The following is a 26,213-nucleotide window of genomic DNA, read 5'->3' on the forward strand; positions in this document are numbered from 1 at the left end:
TTGAATTCCCTAGGGCAAATCAGACAGCTGACAGAGGAATTTTTATAATGAAGAATGTGTTTGTTTTAATTGACTGTGTTTTGTATTCTTAATGTGTGTTTAATGTGTAAATTGTCTATATTTATGTTTTTTTCGATACATGCCTGTTGTATGTGCTTGTTTTTGTATTATGCAGGGCTCATTTGTAAAAGAGACTTAAGTCTCAATATGACTTCCTTGTTAAAATAAAGGTAAATAATAAAATAATAACTTTCAGCTGTTTGAAGCTGGTGTACAAAACCGAAAGTAAAAGACGCAAAAACAAAACTTAAGAACGGGAAGCATAGAAATAGCGCACATAGAACTGATCTACGGCCTCTTAGACTTGCTTTCAATGAGAATGATAGATCTATAACTCACATTTCTATGTGAATTTAGTCGGATCGCCCAAAGAGTTACATAATGCCACTTTAACTATCCCATTAATCCAGCCGAGCAGTCATCTGCACTTGCTTTTGTCCTTCTTTGGAGACTGGCTTCCCTCCTCTTTGGAACTTGACTCGCTCTCTTCATCACTGAGGGAAGAACAATCTGCCATGAGGGACTTCTTTGGGTTGCTCTTCAGCTGATCGAAGTGCATCCTGTGCTGGGCATTGAGTGCCTCTTCCAGGGCCTTACGTTTGACTGCCTCTTCCTCCTCAAGGAGCCTCTGCGTAGCCACCTGGATATCTATGTAAAGGATGATTCTACTTTTCTAGGTCACCTCCGCATCCACACGCTCATTGTAATCCATTTTGATATCTAGAATCTCCCACTCAGGAGTGATCACAAGCTCCAGGGCTTGCTCTGTGATAGGGGCTAGGGCATTTGTTTCAGGTAACTCCCAAGCAACCTAGTGTACCAACTTTAGAATTAACCCCAGCTCTGGCCATAAGTCTACGCAACATTGTATTCTGATGTTACTCAACCTTGTTATGTCTGCCATTTCTCACCTGTTTTCAACTTTAACTCTCTGCATTCGCTGTAGTCTCTCTTTATCTAACTGTGGGCTTTGTCTGTGGAAAGTCTGGAAACTGTTCTTTGTGGAATTATGTTTCATGCAATCTATTGCTTTCTGATGAATAGGAGTAGAAATGTGAACTTTCTACACTTAAGAATATTCATTTGAAGTATTTATGACATTTTGTCTGTCAACGACTGTCATGACTCCTGCTCTATAGGTTTACTTATAGTTTCCTCTCTAAGTGTTACCGTCATTGTGATGTTTGTCCCCAGACGGTGATGACCCCACAGTCAGGTCAGGAGGTCCAGGTAGAGCTGTATGATAAAGACATGGACAAGGATGACTTCCTGGGCAGGTGAGAGGAACTGCTTTTGCGTTCCAAATGGCACCCTATGCCGTATATAGTGTACTACTTTTGACACTAATTAGTGCACTATGTAGAGAATAGTATTCCATTTGGGACGCAAATAAGTTGGGTCCTGTACTTTTTGTTAGCCATGTTGTACTTTGTCAAAATGTTGTGTGTTTTCTGACTGTATTTTTCCCTCTTGTGTACAGGTGTAACATCAGTATGAGAGACATCATACACTCCCAGTATACAGACCAGGTAAGGTTTACATGTCTCTCTCTGCTCTTGTACTAAATCATTTACATCGGTAGTCGGTACACTCATCTGTATAATGTGTGTATTAGATTTAGTACACTGTCTGATGGGTGTTTTCTTGTCTCTTGCAGTGGTACACTCTGAATGATGTGAAGTCAGGTCGTCTTCACCTGGTACTGGAGTGGGTACCAACAGTATCACAACCAGACAGATTGGATCAGGTCAGTTCTACTTCTCTCCTCTCTGTGTCGACAATTTATATATTTTTCACACCTCCCCGCCCCTCTCCATAGATTTCCAGTGTTACTTTTGCCCTATCCTCACCTCTCCCTATCTCAGTACCACTTCTCCCCATCTCTCTCTCATTCTATTACTAGTTTCTAACCTTTTTACCACCTGTTTCGATGTTATTGCAATGTGATTGAACTAATTTCTCCCCATGTTCCAGGTGCTGCAGCTGCAGTCTCTCCAGTCCTACCAGAACAAGGCTGTTCCCTCTGCTGCTCTGCTCTTCATCTACATGGACAGAGCCCACTCACTGCCTGTGAGTCACCTTTCACCACTCACCAGTTCACCTCTGGCACTGAGCTATTTTGAACTTTTGAACTCTGGCTTCAGGTTGATGTCTAGTTTTGGCAGCTGTGTTGATGTATTATGCATAAATGTTGATATGTTTGATTTTTTTTGAATTGCTCACAGTCAGTGTTTGGTTTTGACTGTTGTATTGTGTGGTCTCTGTGTGTTTCTAGTTGAAGAAGAGTGGGAAGGAGCCAAAGGCTGGAGCTGAGCTTGTTCTGGGGGAGACAACCTACAGAACCAAGGTGAAATATATTACCCTTAGAGCTGAAATGCAAGACTTGTAACAGGATCTGCCGTGAAAGTCAACTTCTCTGTCTCTCTGAAGGTGTGTGAACGTACCAACTCCCCCCAGTGGGAAGAGGCTTTCTACTTCCTGGTTCGTGACCCCAGAGAGGAGATTCTCATAGTGAAGGTGAGAGTTCAGTCTGCTTCAGGATGGAGTTGCTAAACATGGATAATGTTTAATCGAAACATAATGTCACTCACTGTAAACATCTTGCACAGTCACTGGTAAATGTAATTCATCCACACAAATCTCCCATTCTACCCTTTTCTCTTTTCCTTTCTAATTCACTCTTTATTTATCTTTCTCTAGCTGTCCAGTGCTTGGGATCAGGCGATGGGTTCTCTGGTGGTACCAGTCAGAGAGCTGCTGTCACAACCAGATCTGGTCCTGGATCAGTGGCTGAGTCTAGATGGAGCCTCACCCTACAGTCAGATTCTACTGAGGGCTGAACTCAAGGTGAGACACATTCTTGCACTTACAGTACTCTAGAAACACTATCTTACTCTGAAGGAGTCACTTTAGACGTGTATTGATTCAATGCATGATGTTTTGTAATAAGGTTATATGGTGGTGTTGTTATTAAATGTGTTGTTCTACTACAGGTGCTGTGTCCCAAGAAGTGTGAGATTGATGTGGAGAGGGCAGATCAACCCAGAGCTCGAGCCACCTCCACTGCTGAACAGATACTGGAGAGAGAGACAGTGCAGCAGAGGTAGAACAAATGAGGGTGTACTAATACACACACACACACACACACACACACACACACACACACACACACACACACACACACACACACACACACACACACACACACACACACACACATTTAACCAATTTCTCTGTTCTTCCACCATGTCTGCTCAGGTCTAGTTCAGTGGACACTCCCAGTGCTCCAGCCCCCAGCTCTCCCTATATCCCAGCACCAGTACCAGAGCCAGAGGAGGCTAAGAGGGTAACAGCTACTGAGATGGTAGCTGAGAAGGTACCTGAGGAGGTCACTGAGGAACCCAGTCTTCCTGAAATACTCCCCAGACACACCAACCCTGAGCCCACCTTTGGCTCTGAGGTGAGATGCAGTGTGCCAGTGTAGGCCATTATTACTTTTTTTTTGGTATTTAGTATCAAATCAGATCAGCACGTCACAAAGTGCTTATACAGAAAAGTAAGCATTGCAGATGTAAAAGCACAGTGGCTAGGAAAAACTCCCTAGAAAGGCAGGAGCCTAGGAAGAAACCTAGAGAGGAACCAGGCTCTGAGGGGTGGCCAGTCCTTTTCTGGCTTTGCCAGGTGGAGATTATAACAGTACATGGCCATTAAGGCCAGATTGTTCTTCAAGATGTGCAAATGTTCGTAGATGACCAGCAGGGTCAAATAATAATCACAGTGGTTGTAGAGGGTGCAACAGGTCAGTACCTCAGGAGTAAATGTCAGTTGGCTTTTCATAACCGAGCAGTACCATTTACTGTGTGGTCCTCTGTAGCTCAGCTGGTAGAGCACGGCGCTTGTAACGACAAGGTAGTGGGTTCGAGCCCCGGGACCACCCATACACAAAAAAAAAAATGTATGCACGCATGACTGTAAGTTGCTTTGGATAAAAGCGTCTGCTAAATGGCATATTATATTATATTATATTATATATTTCATACTATATACAGTACTGTGTGAATCAAGTATTTCATGCTACACTGCTGTATTTTGTGCAGTCTTGTTACTATTGTTTGTTTTTAGAGGGTGCTGAGAATCCACCTTCTGGAGGCCCAGAATCTAATCGCCAAAGACAACCTGATGGGGGGCCTGAAGAAGGGCAAGAGTGACCCCTACGTCAAGATCAACATCGGAGGAGTCAGGTTTAAGAGCCATGTGATCAAGGAGAACCTCAACCCTACCTGGAACGAGATGTATGAGGTATGGTGGTATACAGTATCAATATTTGGCATGTCAACCATCAATCCTGTCTAACAGAATATCGAATAAAGCCAAAGTGACAATATTGCAATTTATTTGTAATTAATAATGCTGATAGTACTGAATAGCAACAGATAAAGAATACGATGATGAGTAAGAAGAAGAAATAGAAAGCAGATAAGATATATTTGGTTGCAAGGATTTGGGGGGAGGGCTGTAATGATTCCATCAGTCTTCTAAAACACCAGAGCTGAAAAATAGAACAACAAATGGGGAGAAGTGTTAAGGGTAAATTAGAATGGATACAGTGTACTTTCACATAGCTGAGGTACAACAACTAGCCTGATTACAGTTGATGCATTCACTTAACTCCAATAGTAGAGTCCACAAGTGACAATTTTGACCCAAAACCCGATCTTAAATTCAAAGATGCACTATGTAGAAGTCGCTCTGCCATTTCCTGCGTGAAAAAATTCGAACAGTTTGCCTAATTTCAGTTTATGTGACAAAACAAGCAAGTATAGTATAAAGAATCATTGTACCATCTAAACCGCTGTGAAATATATTTTCCATAACCAAAAATATTGTATTTTGAGCTTGTTAAGAAGCTAAGATTTAAAGTGTTTTTATTTTATTTTATAGAAACAGATCTTGCCTCTCTTACGTCAGCAGGAAGCAGATTGTGCAGTCATTCTTTCTATCTGTTCTTGATTATGGTGATACTATTTATCAATGTGCAGCTGCCACTACTCTTAAACCCCTGGATGCCGTTTATCATAGCGCCCTTCGTTTTATCACAGGAGACAGTATTATTACTCATCACTGCATTCTTTACCAAAAGGTTGGCTGGACCTCTATAAAGTCACGTAGATCACATCATTACGCTAGTTTTGTTTACAAAGCCCTGCTCCATAAGCTTCAGACTTACCTAACATCACTGTTAAGATTTTAAATTACAAGTTATCAAACTCGTTCACGGAGTTGGTTAACTTTGGAGACTCCTTTGGTGTCTACAGAGTTAGGTAAATCGGCCTTTAATTTCCTTGCACCCTATGTTTGGAATAATCGCAAAAAGACGTTTCGATTGGATGTTTTGAATTCCCTAGGGCAAATCAGACAGCTGACAGAGGAATTTTTATAATGAAGAATGTGTTTGTTTTAATTGACTGTGTTTTGTATTCTTAATGTGTGTTTAATGTGTAAATTGTCTATATTTATGTTTTTTCTACACATGCCTGTTTTATGTGCTTGTTTTTGTATTGTGCAGGGCTCATTTGTTAAATATACTTTTGTCTCAATATGACTTGAAATAAAGGTAAATAATATATTTTTTATTTTTTATTCAGCTGTTTGAAGCTGGTGTACAAAACCGAAAGTAAAAGACGCAAAAACAAAACTTAAGAACGGGAAGCATAGAAATAGCGCACATAGAACAGATCTACCACTTCTTAGACTTTCTTTCAATGAGAATGACAGATCTATAACTCACATTTCTATGTGAATTTGGTCGGGTCCCCAAAAAGTTACATATTGCAGCTTTAACATTTCCCTTGATGTTTTTCCATCGTCAATAGCCTTTGGTCCTCTCCTGCAATTTTTGGATCTGTTTCTTTTTGGCTTTGGATTTCTCCCACTCAAGCCATTGACCCTCGACTTTCTGTCGATTTGCTTCGGTCTTCAGGAGTTTGGTCCTCTTCTTTTCTTCCCTCTCTGCGCGGGTGACACCAACATAGTTTCCCAAACACCATTTGTAGACGACCTTGTCTCTTTTGTGCACCTAGTTGTAGTAGGTGTGCTAAATTTTCTGCTGATTTTGCTCCTTAAAGTTGCACTATGCGGATATCGCTCCATTTCCTTGTTGCTAAAACTCTTAATAGTTTGCATAATTTCAGTGTATATGACAAAATAAGATAGTATAGTGTAGAGAATCATTGTACCATCTAAGCCACTGTGAAAAATATTTTCCATAACCAAAAATATTATTGTTTCAGACTTAAGAACGGGAAGCCTAGAAATAGCGCACATAGAACAGATCTACCATTTCTTAGACTTGCTTTCAACTAGAATGATAGATATATTTCTATGTGAATTTAGTCGGGTCGCCCAAAAAGTTACATATTGCCACTTTAACTATCCCATTAATCCAGCCCATCAGTCTTCTGCACTTGCTTTTGTCCTTCTTTGGAGACTGGCTTCCCTCCTCTTTGGAACTTGACTCGCTCTCTTCATCACTGAGGGAAGAACAATCTGCCATGAGGGACTTCTTTGGGTTGCTCTTCAGCTGATCGAAGTGCATCCTGTGCTGGGCATTGAGTGCCTCTTCCAGGGCCTTACGTTTGACTGCCTCTTCCTCCTCAAGGAGCCTCTGCGTAGCCACCTGGATATCTATGTAAAGGATGATTCTACTTTTCTAGGTCACCTCCGCATCCACACGCTCGGTGTCATCGATTTTTATGTCTAGAATCTCCCACTCAGGAGTGATTACAAGCTCCGGGGCTTGTTCGATGATAGGGTCTGGGCTAGGGCACTCGTCGTGAAGCCAGGAATCAGGTTCTAGGTTGGCCATGGGCCTTGGCTTGCAAATAATGAGCCAGGGTACCGGCACAGCCACAGCAGGCTCCTACCTTTTTTGGGGCCTGGTCTTTTTCACTCTGCACCATTTCCAGGTATTTTACCTCCCTGGCCTTATCCTGGTTGATCATCTCTCTGAACTCGTCCAGCTCATCATTCCTCTCCTGCTTCTCTTGCCGGACCACTTCTGTCTGTTCCTCGTTTGTGACCGCATCCAGCTTTCTCAGCCGGTCCTCCTTCCACTCTCTCTCCATCTCGCAGTGTCTCTGCTCTTCCAGAATTCGGGTCTGCTTGGCCATCTGTGTCTTCATCATCTTCTGTCTCTCCTCCCTTTGTCTCTCCTCCTCTCTCTCCCGCTCTTCCTCCTGTTCCCTCTTAATCTCCTCCATCCTTCTCTTCTTCAACTTTTCTTTCTTGGTCATTTTGGGATGTTTCTTTCCCTCCCTGTCCTTCTCTAGCTCTCTGTCTCGCCTCTCTCTGTCTGATGTTTTCTTCTTCTCTTTCAATTTCCCTCTGCCTTACCTCCTTTAATCTCTCTATCTCTCTTTGTTTTTCAATCTTTTGCTGTTTCGCAAACTCTTCTTCTCTCTGCCTGTCGATCTGTCTCTGTCTATCTAACCCTTGCTGCCTATTTTTGTATCTCTCTCTCTTTGTCCTTATCCTTTAAATACAAATATATACACCCTTCACTTAAAAATTCAACTATGATACAAAACCTATACACAACCCATACAGTGAGGGAAACAAGTATTTGATTCTCTGCTGATTTTGTACATTTGCCCACTGACAAAAAATGATCAGTCTATAATTTTAATGGTAGGTTTATTTGAACAGAATAACAACAACAAAATCCAGAAAAACACATGTCAAAAATGTTATAAATTGATTTGCATGTTAATGAGGGAAATAAGTATTTGACCCCCTCTCAATCAGAAAGATTTCTGGCTCCCAGGTGTCTTTTATACAGGTAACGAGCTGAGATTAGGAGCACACTCTTAAAGGGAGTGCTCCTAATCTCAGTTTGTTACCTGTATAAAAGACACCTGTCCACAGAAGCAATCAATCAATCAGATTCCAAACTCTCCACCATGGCCAAGACCAAAGAGCTCTCCAAGGATGTCAGGGACAAGATTGTAGACCTACACAAGGCTGGAATGGGCTACAAGACCATCGCCAAGCAGCTTGGTGAGAAGGTGACAACAGTTGGTGCGATTATTCACAAATGGAAGAAACACAAAAGAACTGTCAATCTCCCTCGGCCTGGGGCTCCATGCAAGATCTCACCTGCAATGATCATGAGAACGGTGTGGAATCAGTCCAGAACTACACGGGAGGATCTTGTCAATGATCTCAAGGCAGCTGGGACCATAGTCACCAAGAAAACAATTGGTAACACACTACGCCGTGAAGGACTGAAATCCTGCAGCGCCCGCAAGGTCCCCCTGCTCAAGAAAGCACATATACAGGCCCGTCTGAAGTTTGCCAATGAACATCTGAATGATTCAGAGGAGAACTGGGTGAAAGTGTTGTGGTCAGATGAGACCAAAATGGAGCTCTTTGGCATCAACTCAACTCGCTGTGTTTGGAGGAGGAGGAATGCTGCCTATGACCCCAAGAACACCATCCCCACCGTCAAACATGGAGGTGGAAACATTATGCTTTGGGGGTGTTTTTCTGCTAAGGGGACAGAACAACTTCACCGCATCAAAGGGACGATGGACGGGGCCATGTACCGTCAAATCTTGGGTGAGAACCTCCTTCCCTCAGCCAGGGCATTGAAATTGGGTCGTGGATGGGTATTCCAGCATGACAATGACCCAAAACACACGGCCAAGGTAACAAAGGAGTGGCTCAAGAAGAAGCACATTAAGGTCCTGGAGTGGCCTAGCCAGTCTCCAGACCTTAATCCCATAGAAAATCTGTGGAGGGAGCTAAATGTTTGAGTTGCCAAACGTCAGGCTCGAAACCTTAATGAGTTGGAGAAGATCTGCAAAGAGGAGTGGGACAAAATCCCTCCTGAGATGTGTGCAAACCTGGTGGCCAACTACAAGAAACGTCTGACCTCTGTGATTGCCAACAAGGGTTTTGCCACCAACTACTAAGTCATGTTTTGCAGATGGGTCAAATACGTATTTCCTTCATTAAAATGCAAATCAATTTATAACATTTTTGACATGCGTTTTTCTGGATTTTTTTGTTGTTATTCTGTCTCTCACTGTTCAAATAAACCTACCATTAAAATTATAGACTGATCATGTCTTTGTCAGTGGGCAAACATACAAAATCAGCAGGGGATCAAATACCTTTTTCCCTCACTGCATTAATGCATTAATACCCACACTCTCTGGCAATATATCTCAACAATAATAACAACACCATTTACTTGAAATTTATTCTAAAAGTATAAAATAATATAATGTATGTTTTCAGGCAACAACAATGATCATGATGAGAACAACAACTACAGTACTATTTTCCACTGTTAAACAGCTACTACTGCTACCATTACTAGTACTCGTAGCACCAATACTGAATTATAATAGCTGTCTTACATGCTCTCTTATTTTCTCAAACTGGACATGTCTCTCCATTCAGGCTTTTTCTTCAGTTTGGTTCTCTGTTGTTTCTCATAGGCCCTCAGCTTAACCTCTTCCTTGCATCGATTCTTGAAGTCTTCCATCTCAGTGTTCTTCTTGCTCTCAATTTCAAGCAGGGCCTCATTCAGTCTGTCCTCACACTCTTCCTCTATCCTCTGCCTTAAAGCAACCTCAATCTTTCTTGCCATCCTGTGAAGTTTCTCCAGTTCTCTTTTTTTTGCGATCTCGTTCTCTTACTCTTTTCTCTCCCCCTTCTTCTTGCACCTCTCTTTGAGAGTTTCCATAGCCTCCTGTGCTCGTTCGGCGTCGGCTACTTTCTCCTCCTCGATGAGGCGGAGCTCATCTCTCAACCTGTTTATCTCGCTTTCCATGTGTTGGCGGAGAGGGTTGTTGCACCTCGTATTGGCACTGACATTCTCTGCTCTCATTGGTTCATCCATAAGTCCAGTCTGACCTCGACCCACAGGTCAAGATCGCTCGACAGCATACCTTTTCTGGTATAGAACACACCAATCAGTGACCAGTCATTGATTTAAGCCCCATCCCCATCCCCTAACCTGAACCTTGACAAGTTGTGGTGATACTGATGATTTGTCGCCACAGATGGTTTGTTTACATAGCAGGTTAGGAGAACTAACGTAGTAGGTTAGTGTAATTACTAGCTTAATTAATGAATTCAGATACAAGGCCCGGTTGCATAAAACATTTTAAGTCAGTTTTCCCCATATCTTTTCCCTTAAAGTTTCCTTAACTTCAAGTCAGGTGCAAAAAACATTTTAAGGCAAATGTTCCCCTTAAATTAAGTGAAAAAGTTAAGGGTGCCCATGAGGTCCCTTAAGTGCTTAATTCAGTATGGATATCAATGTAAACAGCATTTGTGGAGGTGAATGTTGCTTTCCTCTGTCCTGGTTTCAAAGGAAAATATCTACCAGTTAGCTAGGTAGCAACTTAGCTAAACAATAGAAGGTGCATAATCCATGGCTACAAAGCTAGCTGGCTAGCTAACTACCTACTCTGTTTATTTATTTATTTTATTTAACTAGGCAGTCAGTTCAGAACAAATTCTTATTTACAATGACAGCCTACCAAAAGGCAAAAGGCCTCATACGGGGACGGGGGTTGGGATTAAAAATAAAAATATAGGACAAAACACACATCAAGACAAGAGAGACACCACAACACTACATAAAGAGAGGCCTAAGACAACAGCATACCATGGCAGCAACACATGACAACACAACATGGCAGCAGCACATGTTAGCTTGTAAATTAGCTTGACGTGCTAGAAAGTAATAGAAACAAGTTGAGAAAATAGTAACTAAAAGAAACGTGTTTTATTATCTTCTGAATCAATTTGTTTATCCTGTATTGAATGTAGAAGTTCTAGTTTGTAATCTCCCAAAATAAATGCTATCTCTTTTTTATTTTTATTTTTTTATTTTTTTTATGCTATCTCTTTAATGAGACTCGGTCAGTGAATCAGGTAGTCTCCATTGTAACCAGAGACTCTTTCTGCCATACATGCCTTCAAACTACCGTAAAACCCCTTAAGTATGCCCTTACCTAAGGAAAATGTTTGAGGGACTCTATGCAACGCCCTTAAACAATTCCCTTAGGTAAGGGAAAATTGTTCCTTAAGGGAAATCATTAAGGGAAACACTTAAGATGTTTTATGCAACTGGGCCCAGGTACTTACCAACACCCTTCTTCACACAACTGACTACAAATCTGAATAGCTTTCCTTGATATCATTCGCATTGTGATGTCATCCCTTATGACAATGGCATCATCCCTCTTGAGTGTCCTCAGTCCGGTGAGCAGTTGCATAAAAGTGAACATTTTCCCCCTTAGAGTTGAACAAAAGCCACATAATTTCCCATGACCTAATTTACCTTCAGAAATCATGGGTTGAAAATCAATGATTTGTCACATTTAAATATTTCCTTTGAAAGTTGCTTAACTTTTATTTTCTGAATATGTTTTTTTACTTACCTTGGCTGTTCTCTAAACAAAACAGACATTTGTTTCAAGTAACTCCTAAGCAACATGTATATCAACTTTAGAATTGACCCCAGCTCTGGCCATAAGTCTACCCAACTTTGAATTCTGACTTTAGTCAACCTTTTTATGCCTGCAGTTTCTCACCTGTTTTCCGCTGTAGTCTCTCTTTATCTAACTGTGGGCTTTGTCTGTGGAAAGTCTGGAAACTGTTCTTTGTGGAATTATGTTTCATGCAATCTATTGCTTTCCGATGAATAGGAGTAGAAATGTGAACTTTCTACACTTAAGAATATTCATTTGAAGTATTTATGACATTTTGTCTGTCAACGACTGTCATGACTCCTGCTCTATAGGTTTACTTATAGTTTCCTCTCTAAGTGTTACCGTCATTGTGATGTTTGTCCCCAGACGGTGATGACCCCACAGTCAGGTCAGGAGGTCCAGGTAGAGCTGTATGATAAAGACATGGACAAGGATGACTTCCTGGGCAGGTGAGAGGAACTGCTTCTGAGTTCCAAATGTGCACTATGTAGAGAATAGGATGCCATTTGGTTTGCATCCAGGTTGGGTCCTGTACATTTTGTTAGCCATTTTGTTCCCTGTCAAAGTGTTGTTTGATTTCTGACTTTATTTTTCCCTCCTGTGTACAGGTGTAACATCAGTATGAGAGACATCATACACTCCCAGTATACAGACCAGGTAAGGTTTACATGTCTCTCTCTGCTCGTGTACAGCTAGAGACCGTGCTGTTCAGAAAAGCTTTCAAGGACCTATGTGAATTCTGTTCTCCCGTCCACTGGATCTGACAACTCCTGTATATAGCTTTGATTGTTGTCTGTGTACAATGTTGTGTGTTTGGATTGTTTTTATAATTATAATTTGTATTTTGTATTATTTTCTTCAGAGCCTTGGGTGTGAGAAAAGCGCTTTACAAATTAAATGAATTATTATTATTAATGTCTGCCGTTCTCTCTTACATCGAAACACTCAATGTGTGTAATACTTTTAGGTTTTGTACACACGGTCTGATGTGTGTTTCTGTTCCAGTGGTACACTCTGAATGATGTGAAGTCAGGTCGTCTTCACCTGGTACTGGAGTGGGTACCAACAGTATCACAACCAGACAGACTGGATCAGGTCAGTTCTACTTCTTCACTGGTCTCTACAATGTATATTCATTTTACACCTCATCTCCCCTCTCTGTAGTTTTCCAGTGTTATTTTCCAATATCCTTACCTCCCCTTATTTAAGGACCCCATCCCACCTATCTCTCACTCTCATTTTTGTAACCTTTTGATGGCCTGTTCTGATGTAATTCCAATGTGATCCCATGCTCCAGGTGCTGCAGCTGCAGTCTCTCCAGTCCTACCAGAACAAGGCTGTTCCCTCTGCTGCTCTGCTCTTCATCTACATGGACAGAGCCCACTCACTGCCTGTGAGTCACCTTTCACCTCTTCACTTCAGACACTGTGCCACTTTGAACGTTTGAACTCTGGCTTTGCGTTGTTGTCTAGTTTTGCAGCTGTGATATGGGTTATGTACAGATGTTGATGGTTTATTTTGTCTAGTTGCTCACAATCAGTTTTTGGTTTTGACTGTTGTATTGTGTGGTCTCTGTGTGATTGTAGTTGAAGAAGAGTGGGAAGGAGCCAAAGGCTGGAGCTGAGCTTGTTCTAGGGGAGACAACCTACAGAACCAAGGTGAGATACAATACCCTTAGAGCTGAAATGCAAGACTTGTAACAGGATCTGCCGTGAAAGTCAACTTCTCTGTCTCTCTGAAGGTGTGTGATCACACCAACTCCCCCCAGTGGGAAGAGGCTTTCTACTTTCTGGTTCGTGACCCCAGAGAGGAGATTCTCATAGTGAAGGTGAGAGTTCAGTCTGCTTCAGGATGGAGTCACTAAACATTGATAATGTTTAATTGAAACATAATGTCACTCACTGTAAACATCTTGCACAGTAAATGCAATTCATCCACACAAATCTCCCATTCTACCCTTTAATCTTTTATTTTCTAATTCACACTTGATTTATCTATTTCTAGCTCTCCAGTGCTTGGGATCAGGCAATGGGTTCTCTGGTGGTACCAGTCAGAGAGCTGCTGTCACAACCAGATCTGGTCCTGGATCAGTGGCTGAGTTTGGATGGAGCCTCACCTGACAGTCAGATTCTACTGAGGGCTGAGCTTAAGGTGAGACACACTCACACAAACGTCTATATCCTCGATTGTGTTCTCTACAGTGCCTATAGAAAGTCTACACACCCCTTTGATTTCTTCACATTTTATTGTGTTACAAAGTGGGATTAAAATGGATTTAATTGTAATTTTTTGTCAACAATCTACACAGAATACTTTATTTTATTTTATTTAAAAAACAGATGAATACTAAATAAAACACTAATATAGCTTGATTATAAAAAGTATTCACCCCACTGAGTCAATCAGTACATGTTAGAATCACCTTTTGGCAGCGATGACAGCTGTGTGTCTTCTTGGGTAAGTCTCATAAGAGCTTTGCACACCTGTATTGTGCAATATTTTCTCATTATTCTTTTCAAAATTCTTCAAGCTCTGTCAAGGTGTTTGGGATCATGGCTAGACAATCATTTTCTAGTCTTGTCATAGATTTTCAAGCAGATATAACTGTAACTCGGCTACTCAGGAACATTCACTGTCTTCTTGGTAAGCAATTCCTGTGTAGATTTGGCTTTGTGTTGTAGGTTATTGTCCTGCTGAAAGGTGAATTCCTCTCCCAGTGTCTGGTATAAAGCAGACTGATGCAGGTTTTCCTCTAAGATTTGGCCTGTGCTTAGCTCCATCCCGTTTCTTTTCATCCCCAGTCTTTGCCCATGTCAAGCATACCCATGCTTGCAAATAAGGAGGCAGTTACTCTTTTTTTGTTGTTGCAGTTTTATTTTAGTGCCTTGTTACATACATATGCATGTTTTGGAATATTTGTATTCTCTATATTTGTATTCTTCTTTTCACTCTGTCATTTAGGACATTATTGTGGAGTCCCCTGTAGCTCAGTTGGTAGAGCATGGCGCTTGCAACGCCAGGGTTGTGGGTTCGTTTCCCACGGGGGGCCAGTATGAAAATGTATGCACTCACTAACTCACTAACAGTTGTATGTCGCTCTGGATAAGAGCGTCTGCTAAATGACTAAAATGTCAAATGTAAAATACAATGTTGTTGATCAATCCTCAGTTTTTTCGCATCACCACCATTGAACTCTGTAGCTGTTTTAAAGTCACCAATGTTCTCATGGTTTCCTTCCTGTCCTGCAGTTCAAAGCATCTTTGATGTGTCTGGATGGTTTAATAAATAATCCACATAATAATTATTAATTTGACCATGCTTAAAGATATATTCAATATTTGATTTGGTATTGTTACCAATCACTGCCCTTCTTTATGAGGCTTTTGAAAAGCTCCCTGGTCTTTGTAGTTTAATCTGTGCTTGAAATTCAATTATTGACTGAGGGACCTTACAGATGTTGTATGTATGTGGGAGAGAGGAAGGGGTAGTCATTCAAAAATCATGTCAACCACTATTATTTCACACAGAGTGAGTCCATATAACTTATGTGATTTGTTAAGCCAAATTTTACTTCTGAACGAAATAAGGCTTGCTTAAACAAAGAGGGTGACTACTTATGCAACAACTATATTTTAGTTCTTTAATTTTTATTAATTTGTAAAAATATGTATATCAATTTGTAATTTTTTGTCTATCAATGACAAAAAAACTACAATCCCACTTTGTTATGTAACAAAATGGGAACAAACGTAAAAGGGGTGTAGACTTTCTATAGGCACTGTATACTATCAATCAACATTTTTGAGTGAGAGACAGAATGTGCCATAGAGTACACAAAACGCCACGTTATGTACTTTACCTGCACCTGGCAGTCTAATCTTGTCAAAAAAATACTGGTAAGTTATTAGCGGCATGTTTTTGTTCACAGATCCTGAACTCGAAGATGACTGAGGGTGTTGGGGTACCACAAGGCTCTGTCTCTGGTCCAGAAACTATTATGAGTGGGAGTTACAGTGAGGAGGAAGAACCAAGCACCAGTGAGCAGCCAGTTACTACAACCATTGAGGAGGACCAACACAGTGAGATTCCCTCTGAAGAGTGAGTTGTTGTCTTGGCCCCTCCCAGCATTCAAGTAGTTGAATTGTTATTATAAGTTGATTTCAATTGATGTGCAAATGGCTGAAGTGTATGTCAATTATAAAACCTTTTAGCATATGTGTCTCTTTGTGTGTTTTCAGATCTGTTGCAGTCTCCAGCCAACCCTCTATCTCTGAACCTGAGGAAGCAGAGGTGGTCTTTGAGGTCCCCAAAGAAGACCCCAGCCCTCCTGAGACACTCCCCACACACACCACCCCTGACCCTAGATTTGATACTGAGGTGAGATACAGTATGTGGATGTCTATGTATGCATATCATTAAGCATTCTGTCTGGATTGTATTCAGAGTCAATGTTTTTTTCTGTCACAATCAGGGGTTGGAACTAGTTCAGGGAACAGAACTGAAAACCGGAAAAAGAGACATTTTTCAAGAAACATAATCAGAACCGGGAACGAAAGTTATCTATACTGTTCCGAAACAGAACCGTTATTTTAAAAGCATGGGAACCGGTTAATAACATTATTTTACGTTCCGGTTGTTTTTTTCCAGTCCCACAAAAAACGCAACAAAGCGCCTATGCAAAGCCCTCCCTCTGTCAATCAGAAACTTCTTCCAGTGTGTGTGCGTGTAGGCTGCCTGCCCCTCCCCCTCCGAAGCATAGCTGTAGCCTACTGACGTTACAAGCGTGATTCAGAAGATAGGGAGACAGATTTTTAATTAGAGAAGAATGGATTTACTTTTTCAATGCTACTTTGGGATACTATAGTTATCATATTTCACATTGGATTTATTAACTAGAAAAGGGTAAGACGTGTTTTTTATTCTGGTGCTGCTCTGCACACACAAGCTTGTTAGCTGGCTAGCTAGGTCTGGTCCAACTTTAAAGCAATTCTGAAGTTCAAAGACATTCAAAGTTCCTCTGTAGAAGCCGCTCCTCCGTAGGTATAATTCTGTAGGCCTAATTCAGATAATGCATGTCATCGCAAGATGCCCAGCGCTTCAAGCCAAGCCTCATCCTCCACCCTCTCTCACTCTCTCCCCACCCACATAATTTCAGTTGCATCTCGCACACTACACTTTTCTTTCCATCACGCATGTAAACAACTTACTGAGCTATAGCTTGCCCGCTCCATAGCAAGCTGCATGATTGGTGAAGTAATTTAATGTTGCGCTAAATATAAAAAAATATAAAAAGATTTCAGAGGTTTAAAAAGGAACAGAAACTAACGATATAAACCGGTCCTTTTTTGGGGTTCGAACCGGTTCAGAACTTTATTTTGCTGGTGGGAACAGTAGAACGGAACGAGAAAAAATTATGGTTCTGTTCAGAACAAAACAATTGGAAAATAATTTCATTTCCAACCCCTGGTCACAATACACTGAAACCAAGAGTTATGTATTCATGAATCATTGGTTTTGAAATGAATTGCATGGCCAACTACAACTTTATAGCTGTAGGTGAAAGCATTGACATGGGTTTTTGACCAGCAGCTAGCAGAGCCAGAAGAAACTATCACCATCACCCAACAGTCAGTCACAGCAGACACTGAGGAGCTCCAACCCTGGCAGGGGCCAATGGCAGGGTGAGCTCCATTCAACAACAGATGCAGAGAGCTTTGCATGTGCACTGACTTTGCATTGATAATCTTCAGTGTGTTGAAGAAACTATCAACATGCTGTGTGTGTGTTCCTTTGTGAATATTCAGGTCTGGTACAGAGGACATTGCCAGAGCTACAGTGTCTAGCCTTCCTTTTGTGTCTGTACCTGAGGAAGCTGAGGCCATGCCTACTGTCATCCCTGAAACACGCCCTCCTCACACTACCCCTCACCCAAGCTTTGGCACTGAGGTGGGTGCTTTACTGTAGGGACAACACAAATACTGTATACTGCCTTTAGCAATAGTTTCAACCAAAATATTAGGGGTTGAATAAAAAATATGTCAATACTTTATATTGCTTTGTATTTTGAGAATGCTATTGTGTCACTGCAGTTTTGTTGTTTGTCCTGTAGGGGGTGCTAAGAATCCATGTACTGGAGGCCCAGGATCTGGTTGCCATGGATAAGCTGATGGGGGGCCTGAAGAAGGGCAAGAGTGACCCCTATGTCAAGATAAACATTGGAGGGGTCAAGTTTAAGAGTCATGTGATCAAGGAGAACCTCAACCCCACCTGGAACGAGATGTTTGAGGTATGGAGGGACTTGTAGTTTACTCAATTAATCTCTGTCGGCTATTGAACTTTGTGCCCATTTGAATGAGCGTTAAAGGTATTGTGCTGTACTGAAGAAAGTTAAAGCAATACGTGTTAGGACAGATTTTTGATATTTTGTACAAGTACTGTATTTGGAGGGCTTCTCTCATGTAAGAATATATCTGAGACATCCAGAAGTGTGTGCCTTTGCTACCTTTCTGCCTTATTATCATGTAAGAGTATTCTTTTATGTGTGTAGTTTTGTTGTTATTTGTCTTCCCTGATGTATGTGTGTTTCCCCAGACGGTGCTGACCCCCCAGGCTGGTCAGGAGGTCCAGGTAGAGCTTTATGATAAAGACATGGATGCTGATGACTTCCTGGGCAGGTGTGTTGTAACTGACCCAACTATACACTGTTTAATCATTAACCTGCTATTGATAGTTAAGGAATACATCCCAAATTGCACCCTATTCCCTAAATAGTGCACAACTTTTGACCAGAGTTCTATGGTCCCTGGTCAAAAGTAGTGCACTAAATAGGGAATAGGGTGCTCTTTGGGACACACACAAGGTAAGACTGACAGTTTCATGCACTTTGGTCTCATGGTGGATGAAATGTTTGAAATATAAGAAATGGTTCTACTTTTCTACTTTCATATATCAAATATATACACTACCAGTCACACCTACTCATTCAAGGGTTTTTCTTTATTTTTACAATTTATTTACATTGTAGAATAATAGTGAAGACATTAAAACTATTAAGTAACATATATGGAATCATGTAGTAACCAAAAAAGTGTTAAACAAATCAAAATATATTTTTTGTTTGAGATTCTTCAAATAGCCACCCTTTGCCTTGATGACAGCTTTGCACACTCTTGGCATACTCTCAACCAGCTTCATGAGGTAGTCACCTGGAATGCATTTCAATTAACAGGGGTGCCTTATTAAAAGTTAATTTGTGGAATTTCTTTCGTTCTTAATGCGTTTGAGCCAATCAGTTGTGTTGTGACAAGGTAGTGGGTTATACAGAAGTTAGCCCAATTTGGTAAAAGACCAAGTCCATATTATGGCAAGAACAGCTCAAATAAGCAAAGAGAAACGACAGTCCATCATTACTTGAAGGTCAGTCAATATGTAACATTTCAAGAACTTTGAAAGTTTCTTCAAGTGCAGTCTCAAAAACCATCAAGCGCTATGATGAAACTGGCTCTCATGAGGACCGCCACAGGAATGGAAGACCCAGAGTTACCTCTGCTGCAGAGAATAAGTTCATTAGAGTTACCAGCCTCAGAAATTGCAGTTCAAAGAAATGCTTCACGGAGTTCGTCACAGAAACATCTCAACATCAACTGTTCAGAGGTGACTCTGCGAATCAGGCCTTCATGGCCGAATTGCTGCAAAGAAACCACTACTAAAGGACACCAATAAGAAGAAGAGACCTGCTTGGGCCAAGAAACACTATCAATGGACATTAGACCGGTGGAAATCTGTCCTTTGGTCTGATGAGTCCAAATTTCTAATTTTTGGTTTCAACCGCCGTGTCTTTGTGAGACGCAGAGTAGGTGAACGATGATCTCAGCATGTGTGGTTCCCACCGGGAAGCGAGGAGGTGTGATGGTGTGGGGGTGCTTTGCTGGTGACACTGTCAGTGATTTATTTAGAATTCAAGGCACACTTAACCAGCATGGCTACCACAGCATTCTGCAGCGATACGCCATCCCATCTGGTTTGCGCTTAGTGGGACTATCGTTTGTTTTTCAACAGCACAATGACCCAAAACACACCTCCAGGCTGTGTAAGGGCTATTTGACCAAGAAGGAGAGTGATGGAGTGCTGCATCAGATGACCTGGCCTCCACAATCACCCGACCTCAACCTAATTGAGATGGTTTGGGGTGAGTTGGACCGCAGAGTGAAGGAAAAGCAGCCAACAAGTGCTCAGCAAATGTGGGAACTCCTTCAAGAAAAGCATTCCTCATGAAACTAGTTGAGAGAATGCCAAGAGTGTGCAAAGCTGTCATCAAGGCAAAGGGTGGCTACTTTGAAGAATCTAAAATCTAAAATATATTTGGATTTGTTTAACACTTTTTTGGTTACTACATGATTCCGTTTGTGTTATTTCATAGTTTTGATGTCTTCACTATTATTCTACAATATAGAAAATAGTAAAAATAAAGAAAAAGCCTTGAATGAATAGGTGTGTCCAAACTTTTGACTGGTACTGTATTTAAATGGACACAAGAATGCAATTCCTTTTTGAAATGTTGCCAAAGCATTTGTTTTTTGTGTGTGTGCAGGTCTATGATTAGGCTGAGTGATGTCATTAGTTCCCAGTACACAGACCAGGTGAGTCAGTGTATTCAGGTATTTACTTCTCTTTCTAGCCTGTCTGCTAGAAGGGCACTCCCTTTTATTACTTGTAGGCCTAATGTCAGGTCAAGGCCCTCATGTTGCTACAATATAACTTGTGATTGAGAGGTTAAGCTAAGTTGTCACTCCTTAGCTGAATTTCCCCCCTTTATTTTATTGTGCTACATTTGTAAACAGTCTATTGGGTATATTTCTGTGTTCCAGTGGTACGCTCTGAATGATGTGAAGTCAGGTCGTCTTCACCTGGTACTGGAGTGGGTACCAACAGTATCACAACCAGACAGACTGGATCAGGTCAGTTCCACTCCTCCTTTTTTCAGTTTCTCTCTTATCTCTCAATCTAATTTTCTTTCACTATGAATTTAGTTCAACAATTTCTGTCCTCCCACCCTATCATACAATCATGTATTCCTAGAACTCTTAATGCATAAGACTTACATTCCATAACTCATGAGGCATAACATTTTACATGTTAGTAGTCATTTATCCAGAGTGACTTACAGGAGAATCGAACCAGAGACCTTTCGGTTACTTGTCCAATGCTCTTAACCGCTAGGCTACATGCCGCCCATAACAGAGCACAACATTAGTATTGCAAGATGTTGTTTCAATTGGGGATGTAGCTCAGTTGGAGCATGGCGTTTGAACGCCAGGGTTGTGGGTTCGATTCCCACGGGGGGCCAGTATGAAAAAATAAAAAAATAATGTATGCACTCACTAACTGTAAGTTGCTCTGGATAAGAGCGTCTGCTAAATGACTAAAATGTAAATGTAAATGTAATTGAACTATTTTCTCCCCATGTTCCAGGTGCTGCAGCTGCAGTCTCTCCAGTCCTACCAGAACAAGGCTGTTCCCTCTGCTGCTCTGCTCTTCATCTACATGGACAGAGCCCACTCACTGCCTGTGAGTCACCTTTCACCTCTTCACCTCAGACACTGTGCCACTTTGAACGTTTGAACTCTGGCTTTGCGTTGTTGTCTAGTTTTGCAGCTGTGATATGGGTTATGCACAGATGTTGATGGTTTATTTTGTCTAGTTGCTCACAATCAGTTTTTGCTTTTGACTGTTGTAGTGTGTGGTCTCTGTGTGTTTGTAGTTGAAGAAGAGTGGGAAGGAGCCAAAGGCTGGAGCTGAGCTTGTTCTGGGGGAGACAACCTACAGAACCAAGGTGAGATACAATACCCTTAGAGCTGAAATGCAAGACTTGTAACAGGATCTGCCGTGAAAGTCAACTTCTCTGTCTCTCTGAAGGTGTGTGAACGTACCAACTCCCCCCAGTGGGAAGAGGCTTTCTACTTCCTGGTTCGTGACCCCAGAGAGGAGATTCTCATAGTGAAGGTGAGAGTTCAGTCTGCATAAGGATGGAGTCACTAAACATGGATAATGTTTAATCGAAACATAATGTCACTCACTGTAAACATCTTGCACAGTCACTGGTAAATGTAATTCATCCACACAAATCTCCCATTCTCCCCTTTCTCTTTTCCTTTCTATATTGAATAAAAATATAAACGCAACATGCAACAATTTCAAAGATTTTACTGAGTTGCAGTTCATATAAGGAAATCAGTCAATTGAAATAAAATCATCAGGCCCTAATCTATGATGTAAATGTAAATGTATGGATTTCACATGACTGGGCATAGCCCCACTTGGCAACCAGGCCCACCCACTGAGGATACACGCCCAGCCAATCAGAATGAGTTTTTCCCCACAAAGGGGCTTTATTACAGACAGAAATACTTCTCAGCACCCCATCCCCCCTCAGACGATTCCACAAGTGAAGAAGCCGGATGTGGAGGTCCCCCGTGGGAATCGAACCCACAACCCTGGCATTGCAAACGCCATGCTCTACCAACTGAGCTACATCCCTGCCAGCCATTCCCTCCCCTACCCTGGATGACGCTGGGCCAATTGTGCGCCACCCCATGGGTCTCCCGGTCGTGGCCGGCTACAACAGAGCCTGGATTCGAACCAGGATCTCTAGTGGCACAGCTATCGCAGTGCCTTAGACCACTGTGCCACTCGGGAGTTAATTACATTCTCTGGCTACAGCTCTGGTGGACATTCCTGCAGTCAGCATGCCAATTGCACACTCCCTCAACTTGAGATATCTGTGGCATTGTGTTGTGTGACTAAACTGCACATTTTAAAGTGATATTTTATTGTCCCCAGCACATTTACATTTACATTTTAGTCATTTAGCAGACGCTCTTATCCAGAGCGACTTACAGGAGCAATTAGGGTTAAGTGCCTTGCTCAAGGGCACATTAACGTCATTTAGCAGACGCTCTTAGCCAGAGCGACTCACAAATTGGTGCGTTCACCCTATAGCCAGTGGGATAACCACTTTACAATTTGGGGGGGGTTAGAAGGATTACTTTATCCTATCCCAGGTATTCCTTAAAGAGGTGGGGTTTCAGATGTCTCCGGAAGGTGGTGAGTGACTCCGCTGTCCTGGCGTCGTGAGGGAGCTTGTTCCACCATTGGGGTGCCAGAGCAGCGAACAGTTTTGACTGGGCTGAGCGGGAGCTATGCTTCCGCAGAGGAAGGGGAGCCAGCAGGCCAGAGGTGGATGAACGCAATGCCCTCGTTTGGGTGTAGGGACTGATCAGAGCCTGAAGGTACAGAGGTGCCGTTCCCCTCACTGCTCCATAGGCAAGCACCATGGTCTTGTAGCGGATGCGAGCTTCAACTGGAAGCCAGTGGAGTGTGCGGAGGAGGGGGGTGACGTGAGAGAACTTGGGAAGGTTGAACACCAGACAGGCTGCGGCATTCTGGATGAGTTGTAGGGGTTTAATGGCACAGGCAGGGAGGCCAGCCAACAGCGAGTTGCAGTAGTCCAGACGGGGAGATGACAAGTGCCTGGATTAGGACCTGTGCCGCTTCCTGTGTAAGGCAGGGTCGTACTCTCCGAATGTTGTAGAGCATGAACCTGCAGGAGCGGGTCACCGCCTTGATGTTGGCGGAGAACGACAGGGTGTTGTCCAGGGTCACGCCTAGGCTCTTCGCACTTTGGGAGGAGGACACAGCGGAGTTGTCAACCGTGATGGCGAGATCACGGAACGGGCAGTCCTTCCCCGGGAGGAAGAGCAGCTCCGTCTTGCCAGGGTTCAGCTTGAGGTGGTGATCCGTCATCCATACTGATATGTCTGCCAGACATGCAGAGATGCGATTCGCCACCTGGTTATCAGAAGGGGGAAAGGAGAAGATTAGTTGTGTATCGTCAGCGTAGCAATGATAGGAAAGGCCATGTGAGGATATGACAGAGCCAAGTGACTTGGTGTATAGGGAGAAAAGGAGAGGGCCTAGAACTGAGCCCTGGGGGGCACCAGTGGTGAGAGCACGTGGTGCGGAGACAGCTTCTCGCCACGCCACTTGGTAGGAGCGACCGGTCAGGTAGGACGCAATCCAGGAGTGAGCCGCGCCGGAGATGCCCAGCTCGGAGAGGGTGGAGAGGAGGATCTGATGGTTCACAGTATCAAAGGCAGCAGACAGGTCTAGAAGGACAAGAGCAGAGGAGAGAGAGTTAGCTTTAGCAGTGCGGAGAGTCTCCGTGACACAGAGAAGAGCAGTCTCAGTTGAATGACCAGTCCTGAAACCTGATTGGTTTGGATCAAGAAGGTCATTCTGAGAGAGATAGCAAGAGAGTTGGCTAAAGACGGCACGCTCAATAGTTTTGGAAAGAAAAGAAAGAAGGGATACTGGTCTGTAGTTGTTGACATCAGTGGGGTCGAGTGTTGGTTTTTTGAGAAGGGGAGCAACTCTCGCTCTCTTGAAGACGGAAGGGACATGGCCAGCGGTCAAGGATGAGTTGATCAGCGAGGTGAGGTAGGGGAGAAGGTCACCGGAGATGGTCTGGAGAAGGGAGGAGGGGATGGGGTCAAGCGGGCAGGTTGTTGGGCGGCCTGCAGTCACAAGTCGCAGGATTTTATCTGGAGAGAGAGGGGAGAAAGAAGTCAAAGCATAGGGTAGGGCAGTGTGAGCAGGACCAGCAGTGTCATTAGACTTAACAAACGAGGATCGGATGTCGTCAACCTTCTTTTCAAAGTGGTTGACGAAGTCATCCACAGAGAGAGAGGAGGGGGGGGGGGGGGGGGGATTCAGGAGGGAGGAAAATGTGGCAAAGAGCTTCCTAGGGTTAGAGGCAGATGCTTGGAATTTAGAGTGGTAGAAGGTGGCCTTAGCAGCAGAAACAGATGAAGAAAATGTAGAGAGGAGGGAGTGAAAAGATGCCAGGTCGGCAGGGAGTTTAGTTTTCTTCCATTTCCGCTCCGCTGCCCGGAGCTCTGTTCTGTGAGCTCGCAATGAGTCATCAATCCACGGAGCTGGAGGGGAGGACCGAGCCGGCCGGGAGGATAGGGGACACAGAGAGTCAAAGGATGCAGAAAGGGAGGAGAGGAGGGTTGAGGAGGCAGAATCAGGAGATTGGAGGGAGAAGGATTGAGCAGAGGGAAGAGATGATAGGATGGAAGAGGAGAGAGTAGTGGGAGAGAGAGAGCGAAGGTTGCGGCGGCGCATTACCATCTGTGTAGGGGCAGAGTGAGTAGTGTGGGAGGAGAGCGAGAGAGAAAAGGAAACAAAGTAGTGGTCGGAGACATGGAGGGGAGTTGCAGTGAGATTAGTAGAGGAGCAGCATCTAGTGAAGATGAGGTCAAGCGTATTGCCTGCCTTGTGAGTAGGGGGGACGGTGAGAGGGTGAGGTCAAAAGAGGAGAGGAGTGGAAAGAAGGAGGCAGAGAGAAATGAGTCAAATGTGGACATAGGGAGGTTGAAATCCCCCAAAACTGTGAGGGGTGAGCCATCCTCAGGGAAGGAACTTATCAAGGCGTCAAGCTCATTGATGAACTCTCCAAGGGAACCTGGAGGGCGATAGATGACAAGGATATTAAGCTTAAATGGGCTAGTGACTGTGACAGCATGGAATTCAAATGAGGAGATAGACAGATGGGTTAGGGGAAAAACTGAGAATGTCCACTTGGGAGAGATGAGGATTCCTGTACCACCACCCCTCTGACCAGATGCTCTCGGGGTATGCGAGAACACATGGTCAGACGAGGAGAGAGCAGTAGGAGTAGCAGTGTTTTCAGTGGTGATCCATGTTTCCGTCAGCGCCAGGAAGTCGAGGGACTGGAGGTTGGCATAGGCTGGGATGAAGTCAGCTTTGTTGGCAGCAGAACGGCAGTTCCAGAGGCTGCCTGCGACCTGGAACTCCACGTGGGTGGTGCGTGCAGGGACCACCAGGTTAGAGAGCACAAGGTGCACCTGTGTGATGATCATGCCGTTTAATCAGCTTCTTGATATGCCACACATGTCAGGTGGATGGATTATGTTTGCAAAGGAGAAATGCTCACTAACAGGGATATAAACAAATTTGTGCACGAAATTTGAGAGAAATAAGCTTTTTGTGCGAATGAAACATTTCTGGGATTTTTTATTTCAGCTCATGAAACATGGGACCAACACTTTACATGTTGCGTTTATATTTTTGTTCAGTGTAATTCACTCTTTATTTATCTTTCTCTAGCTGTCCAGTGCTTGGGATCAGGCGATGGGTTCTCTGGTGGTACCAGTCAGAGAGCTGCTGTCACAACCAGATCTGGTCCTGGATCAGTGGCTGAGTTTGGATGGAGCCTCACCTGACAGTCAGATTCTACTGAGGGCTGAACTCAAGGTGAGAGACACTCACAAACATGTACTATCAATCAACTTCTTGGAGTGAGGGACAAAATGTGCACAGGCTATACAAAGCGCCACGTTATGTACTTTAACTGCACTCTCCATGTTTTTGTTCACAGATCCTGAACTCGAAGATGACTGAGGGTGTTGGGGTACCCCAAGGCTCTGTCTCTGGTCCAGAAACTATTATGAGTGGGAGTTACAGTGAGGAGAAGGAACAAATCACCAGTGAGCAGCCAGTTACTGCAACCAATGGGGAGGAGCAACACAGTGAGGTGCCCTCTGAGGAGTGAGTTTTTGT

At 43.1% G+C, this 26,213-nt stretch overlaps 1 protein-coding gene across 1 annotated transcript in view; it reads left to right on the forward strand.

The window, feature by feature from the left end:
* Positions 1–26,213, forward strand: part of LOC121577557 — a 50,336-nt gene that overhangs the window by 11,894 nt on the left and 12,229 nt on the right. The window contains exons 12-41 of the mRNA XM_045225246.1: positions 1,255–1,337; positions 1,541–1,589; positions 1,718–1,807; positions 2,035–2,130; positions 2,336–2,407; positions 2,491–2,577; positions 2,761–2,907; positions 3,054–3,163; positions 3,319–3,520; positions 4,183–4,359; positions 11,937–12,019; positions 12,179–12,227; positions 12,576–12,665; positions 12,868–12,963; positions 13,157–13,228; positions 13,312–13,398; positions 13,575–13,721; positions 15,499–15,668; positions 15,809–15,947; positions 17,160–17,251; positions 17,375–17,516; positions 17,680–17,856; positions 18,162–18,244; positions 20,161–20,209; positions 20,438–20,527; positions 21,042–21,137; positions 21,331–21,402; positions 21,486–21,572; positions 25,761–25,907; positions 26,032–26,201. Coding sequence (XP_045081181.1) covers positions 1,255–1,337; positions 1,541–1,589; positions 1,718–1,807; positions 2,035–2,130; positions 2,336–2,407; positions 2,491–2,577; positions 2,761–2,907; positions 3,054–3,163; positions 3,319–3,520; positions 4,183–4,359; positions 11,937–12,019; positions 12,179–12,227; positions 12,576–12,665; positions 12,868–12,963; positions 13,157–13,228; positions 13,312–13,398; positions 13,575–13,721; positions 15,499–15,668; positions 15,809–15,947; positions 17,160–17,251; positions 17,375–17,516; positions 17,680–17,856; positions 18,162–18,244; positions 20,161–20,209; positions 20,438–20,527; positions 21,042–21,137; positions 21,331–21,402; positions 21,486–21,572; positions 25,761–25,907; positions 26,032–26,201 — 3,251 coding nt within the window. The remainder of the gene's footprint in view (positions 1–1,254; positions 1,338–1,540; positions 1,590–1,717; positions 1,808–2,034; positions 2,131–2,335; positions 2,408–2,490; positions 2,578–2,760; positions 2,908–3,053; positions 3,164–3,318; positions 3,521–4,182; positions 4,360–11,936; positions 12,020–12,178; positions 12,228–12,575; positions 12,666–12,867; positions 12,964–13,156; positions 13,229–13,311; positions 13,399–13,574; positions 13,722–15,498; positions 15,669–15,808; positions 15,948–17,159; positions 17,252–17,374; positions 17,517–17,679; positions 17,857–18,161; positions 18,245–20,160; positions 20,210–20,437; positions 20,528–21,041; positions 21,138–21,330; positions 21,403–21,485; positions 21,573–25,760; positions 25,908–26,031; positions 26,202–26,213) is intronic.

Source organism: Coregonus clupeaformis, chromosome 15 (assembly GCF_020615455.1).
Source record: "Coregonus clupeaformis isolate EN_2021a chromosome 15, ASM2061545v1, whole genome shotgun sequence".
Taxonomy (NCBI): domain Eukaryota; kingdom Metazoa; phylum Chordata; class Actinopteri; order Salmoniformes; family Salmonidae; genus Coregonus; species Coregonus clupeaformis.